This window comes from Gymnoscopelus microlampas (assembly GCF_963454915.1).
Source record: "Gymnoscopelus microlampas genome assembly, chromosome: 6".
Classification (NCBI taxonomy): Eukaryota; Metazoa; Chordata; class Actinopteri; order Myctophiformes; family Myctophidae; genus Gymnoscopelus; species Gymnoscopelus microlampas.
In genome coordinates this window covers 37,071,756-37,077,764 of record NC_139943.1, presented here as the reverse complement: position 1 = coordinate 37,077,764, position 6,009 = coordinate 37,071,756, and the positions used below count along the sequence as shown (strand labels likewise).

Sequence of the window (6,009 nt, the reverse complement as noted above, 5' to 3'; positions counted from 1 at the left end):
AGCAATCTGACTGTTCTGACATACAGGAAGAAGTTGAATAAGTGTAAAACACAGCTCTTTTTGGGAAACGCCATCGGTTCGTTTTGTGGCTTCGGTTTTTCTTCTTAATCGAACTGCGATATGAAATGTCTTTACGGTCATGCTGTTTTCACAGTTGGAAGAAGAACGAAAGCTGAATCTTAGGATTGTTGCCAAGATGGATCTGTTGTAACGTGTGGATTACTTCATCAAAGAACTACCAGCCTGTTCAAATGGGAAACGATTACTGAACTTTCTAGAGAAATGTCAGACCACAGATCCAGTTTCCTTCACATTGGAGACATTGTGTCTCTTTACGCGGAAGGCTCGGTTAATGGCTTCATCAGCACTTTGGGGTAATGTTGTTGTTCATCGTCTCGTCTTAAAGTTTATTTGGATTAAACCTGTTCGTGTACCGTGTCTTAACACCTTACCTTTATGAGATGCATGTTCACTTGTTTCTGTCATAACTAGGTGACGTGACGCGGGGAGTACCTACTACAACTCAGAACTTATGTGCGTGTTATGACGAGGCCATGGCAGGGGGTATGCATACTTTGCATAGCCCTGAAACATGACTGTCATATCATAACAGTCATGGATGAACTTCGACCTGGTGTTTGCACTTTCTCCCTTTTTGACCCTTATATCTACATAAACTTTCATATTTCAAATATAAAGTGCTTACGCCATGGCCACGGATGCTACAATTATGTTTGGGCACTCAGAAGTACCCGTATCTTCCGTATTGTTCAATAAAAAGAATTTTAATCCGATTGGTGGCCATTTTCTCATAGAGTTATAATGTATCAGAGTGCAATACACCTCCCAACCGATAGAGTCGCGTAGTTGAAAGCATGAAGAAAATACGGAGAAATGTGCCACCGATTGGATTAAAATGCTTTTCATTGAATAATACAGAAAATACGGGTACATCTGAGAAACCGTACATAATTGTAACATCTGTGGCCATGGGGTAAGCACTTCATATTTGAAATCTGAACGTTCATGTTGATGTTGTACGGACCAAAGGGGAGACAGTGCAAACACCAGCTTGAAGTTCATCAGATTTCAGGGCAAGGGGTATGCGTTGCTTCTTGAAACGCCGCGCTGCAAACCGCACACATTTATGCAAATTAATGCAAACCTAACCACAGTATTAGAAAGGGCCGACAGTGACAGTTACTTTACGCTGGGTTTCTGTGTCATCGTCGGTCATTTGTGTCATTGTAAATCATCATGTAGGCCAGTGGTTCTCAAACTTTTACTGTCAGAGTTACAGACTTATACGGGTAAATTTAGAACCCCCCCCACGGAGTCCCAGGACCCCACATATTTGAGAACTACTGATGTAGGCTATAGTACGAGTTGCATGATGTGCAGCTGAGCTGCTAATGTTGCAGGCAGCAGTTAATTAAAATAACTGATAAACCATCAGATGTGGATAGATTGTCTTGGATAGAATCTTATTAAAAGAATCTATGTGACATTCACTGAATTAACAATGTTATTAAACGTTGCTGCCTGTAAAGTGGTACATTGCAGTTTAATTTGGGTTAATCATACAGATGTCTCACAACATAAGAAACCTATTGTACCAGAAAGAAACCAGCTGCCTTCATTGTTCCCTAGGCCTAGCCCCAGGGGGAAGGTCACTGATAAGGGAGGTCACAGATTAGGCTAATTGTACCCCACCCCATCTTACACTTTTAAAACTGCAGGTTGACCTATTGTCAGCAGTTGCTATTGACTATGAATTGGCACAGAATAAATAACTTTTCACACTATCCACAAACAGTACATACAACTATGTCGGCGAGTAATGACAAGCTGCCATGGACATATCCTTTGATAGTATAATTCACACTATAGTCAGTAGCACAATAGGCTGTTTAATTGCGGCTAAAGAACTGGTGTGGCCTGCACACAAGGTGGAATTTCTCAAGGGTTCAACATGCTCTGCACTCTGGCCTCAAGGCCTGCTGAACAGGCATGTAAAGTTAGTCTCACCCTGTGGAATGAGACTCAGCCCCACCCACCTTCTGTCCTTCAGTCTCTCTTTCCCCCTTTTCTGCCCTGAAATGTGTTTTTAGACAGACGCTAAATAATAGATTAGTCACCCTTATTTACTTTATTTTCAACCTGCGTGATGTTTGGCACAGGTGATGCAGCGTCATCGTATTCAGTCAGTGCAATATTTACAACCAGTTGAAATTTTACTCAAAATGTCCCATCAACTATGAGTGCTAGGGGGCCCATTCCAATTCAAATACAACCAGTTGATTGGGGTCATACATCAGTACATTTTAGAATGCTAAGTGGGCCTGGGGGTTCAGAGCTCTGTTGTTGTTGCAAAGGCAATAGGCATGAAGTTGTCAGTGATTCAGTAACTGACATAGTTTGACAGGACTGCAGAGAGCTTTATCAAGAACTGAGGTGAACCAGCCCTCCTCCAAGACCAAAAGAGAGTGGGTATCACTATCTATATCTAAAGCAAATATCATGCTGGCAGCTAGCTTAACCACAGGCTCTTGAAACACAGTATAACCTCGGTACCACTATGTCCCAGTTTACTCAGGGCGGCAGGGCCGTATTAAATCTGTATGAATTGGAGAAATCTTTATGATTTAATGATATAGATACACCTTCATGTGAAAACGCACCACATTCTTTATCCCTATCTATAAAAGTTTGCAACTTTATCTTGCATTCACTGGTCATACTCGTATGTGTGGATTACATTGCTGTTCTATTCTCTAAATGTTTGATGAATGTGTGATCTATGAGGAGGTATTGTACATTAAGCCATTAGATGATGTAGTTCTTCCAATGTGTCATCGACTGGTTGCATGATGAAATTACTGTCATCCGTCAGACTCACACATTGCATTGTCATTGTCTCTTCTTCATTGTCACAGTCTGAGGAGGTCTTTTCCCTTCTCCAAGAAATTGAGCTTTAATTAGCTTCTGGTCTATATCCCACCATGCACCTTTAGCTGTTGGTTCATGTGTAACTAAAAACACGAACCAAATCATTAACCTGCCCTTGTTTTCGGTGACTGTTAAAGCCCTGACATTTTAATCGAGCAGGAGAGTTATTTATTTATGAACTAAAGGTACTCATCCAGAGAGCCTTCCTGTTTAGGTATTTAACACATGATTTAACTTCCTATTGGGCTCTATTGTTTCTCATTTAGATGGGACTTTTGATACAGAGTCTGAGGAAATGGTGATACACAGCAGCCAGTGGGTTGGGACTGATCAAGTGACGTAACACAAGTAGGAAATGGCTCGGCTCACTTTCAACAAGACTGCCAGCTTTGTATGAATTGGAGGAATTGTGCATTGCACAGTATTCTTCCCTAGTGGACTGAATGAATAGATACGACTGTTGTAGTAGCTCAAGTTAACTTTGGATGTCTGTCTGTCTCTTAGTTCATAGTCACATACAGTACATTCATTTTGACTATTGTGCATCTCAAAGCACGGAGCCTACAAAACATTATTTATTTCTTAAAATATCAGGTATCAAAAGCACATGACTATCTGTTTATTTCATGTCATGTTATACTTGCCCAAAGGTCATGTTCAGGTGCCCTAAAAATAGAATTGTCAGTTAAAAGAATGTATTAAAAGAAGTTGCACTGTATGTCATAGAAATGCTATTTCCCCCCAGCTTCCCCGCATCCTCCTGACAGCTGCAACCCACGCCTTCCACAGCCCTGGCTAGGCAACCCATCCTTGTGAAGAACGTAGATAGGCTATGCACTCCATGGAATGCGCTTTTCTAGTTGTATTTGAATACCTGGAGCGTGAATAGAGTCAGGCAATGGTCTTAATAGCTGACCGCAAGAACAAGGGGGAGGAAAACATAGCTACAGCACCATTTAAATTGATCAAACAAAGGGGTGATTTTCACTCACCCAAACATGTGCGTAATGTATGCATGTAATATAAGTGTTGTCTGGAGAAGTGCGTAAACTTTCATCAAGGTGTCCCTTGCAGCAAAGGAACAGCACCCTGGCCTGTGTACAAAATGATCTTTTTCTTCTTACTGAAGGAACGTACCGCTGTGAATGACCAACCAAGCAGAGAGAATTCAGAAGAGGATTTCAGGCTTCATGTGTCAGTGTATTAGACATCAGTCATCTATGACATATCTGTGACGTTTGACTCCATATTTGCAAGTTTTCATTCCCATCCAACTGACATTCTCTTCCTTTACAAAATCTAAATATTTCAAAAAATATATAAAACATATTTAACTTTTATTTACAGGAAATAAATACCCACACTTTCTTTTCACATGTAAAAAGAAAATGTGGGTATTTATTTATTTCCTTGGCCTTACTGTGTGCACAACATATTTGGCCACTCACTCACTCACTCACACACACACGCAGACTCAAAAAGCCATTTGTAGATGGTTTTGCCTCCTACAGAGCCATGCACTAAAAAGTGGTTTTGTATTTCTTTACATAATATACTAAGACACACTCAGACTAGCAGATGTTGCAGTTGCAGACATGCTTTTGCATAGTTTGTGGGTTCCTGGCTGCATGGTAGATACAGTATATGCACACTACTATGTTTACAAACTGAGCTTAATAATTGTGATGAAGTGGCATGTTTTCATTTGTGGCATATTGCTAACAGCAGAAAATAAAACCTAGAGTGATAATTTAACTCTTAAAGAGTACAAATTAAACAAAGAATAAACAAGAAAATACTGGATGGCATGCTCGTTGACAGCCCCAGACGTCTTATCAAACACACACAGAAGCCACATGTTTTCCTGTAGAGACATTAGGCTGCTGCTGCCCAAGCCCAGTGTGCCTAATGTCCACACCAATGATCCCCAATGCAACGCGTTGCAACTTGCAAACACTTGCAACAGAATCCCCTGCAATTTATTCTCTGCAACATATTGCACCGGTTTTTCATTGCAAATCATTGGTGTGGACTGGTCTTAAAGGTCTGTGGGAGCTTGTTCTGATACAAACACTCCCTTCACTTGTTCTCTCAGTGCCTAATTCCGCTCATCATCAAACACCAGTCCTGATATACATGTCTTCTATGCCTTTGCTTGTTCTAATCTCTATACTAGCCAGGCTACCCCAGCTTTCACCTTGATTTAACGAGCTGTTTTGTTTAAATAAACCAGCAGGCAGATCAGACCACCTTCTGCTGGGCTGGCAAACAGATCTGAAGTGAGGGTTTTATCAGATTAGCTTGGACCAGGATGCTACAGAGCTCTCTTTACCCTAAGACTAGATAATAATCATGACATGAAATGCAGCTTAAAGTGCTTTACAGAGCAAGACTACAATTACAGAAAAAGTACAACTAATTTAACAAAGAAAAACGATAGAGATGCTTGTAGAGAGAATGAACATCTTATTAGTTTTACACTTATTTGTTGGTCCACCAAAGAGAAAGATGGGATTTGCATACATGCTTTGTTTAATTTTTAATTGCTGATTACACTTATTTGCATTTCTCGACAGTATTAGGAATAACACATTTACACAACAGTTCTTGCCATTCACGTCAGGGTTCATGACTCCCTCTCATCTGTAGCATGTGCAATGAAAATGGAAGGAATGAAAATGTAAATGAAATATTTTTGAGTTTTGTTAATGAAAAAAGAATGGAGGGAACCCTCTTTGAAATCAAAACATCATTACTTAGATTATCAGAAAATGTAGTAAAGTTGAGCCGTCCCGGTACCATGCAGGGTGCCGGGACGACTGACCATATTCTCTTGTGAGCCGTGAGGACCTAAGTTAACTTTGAATACAACTCCAATGTCTTGCATGTCTCTCCCCTCTATCTGCCCTAGGTTTCCTGTCTCTCTACACTCTCTTATCTAAATGAAGCATGTAAAGTAACTTCTTTTGGTACTCTTCTCTCTATAGGCTTGTTGATGACCGGTGTGTGGTACAGCCTGATTCCGGGGACCTGGCCAACCCACCCAAAAAGTTCAGAGGT

The 6,009-nt window shown here is 40.7% G+C and overlaps 1 protein-coding gene across 1 annotated transcript in view; it reads left to right on the top strand.

The window, feature by feature from the left end:
• Positions 1 to 6,009, top strand: part of LOC311046571 (inositol 1,4,5-trisphosphate-gated calcium channel ITPR2-like) — a 43,145-nt gene continuing 37,136 nt past the window's right edge. The window contains exons 1-2 of the mRNA XM_084058964.1: positions 1 to 374; positions 5,937 to 6,007. Of these exons, the coding sequence (XP_083915090.1) occupies positions 283 to 374; positions 5,937 to 6,007 (163 nt within the window). The 5' untranslated portion in view covers positions 1 to 282. The remainder of the gene's footprint in view (positions 375 to 5,936; positions 6,008 to 6,009) is intronic.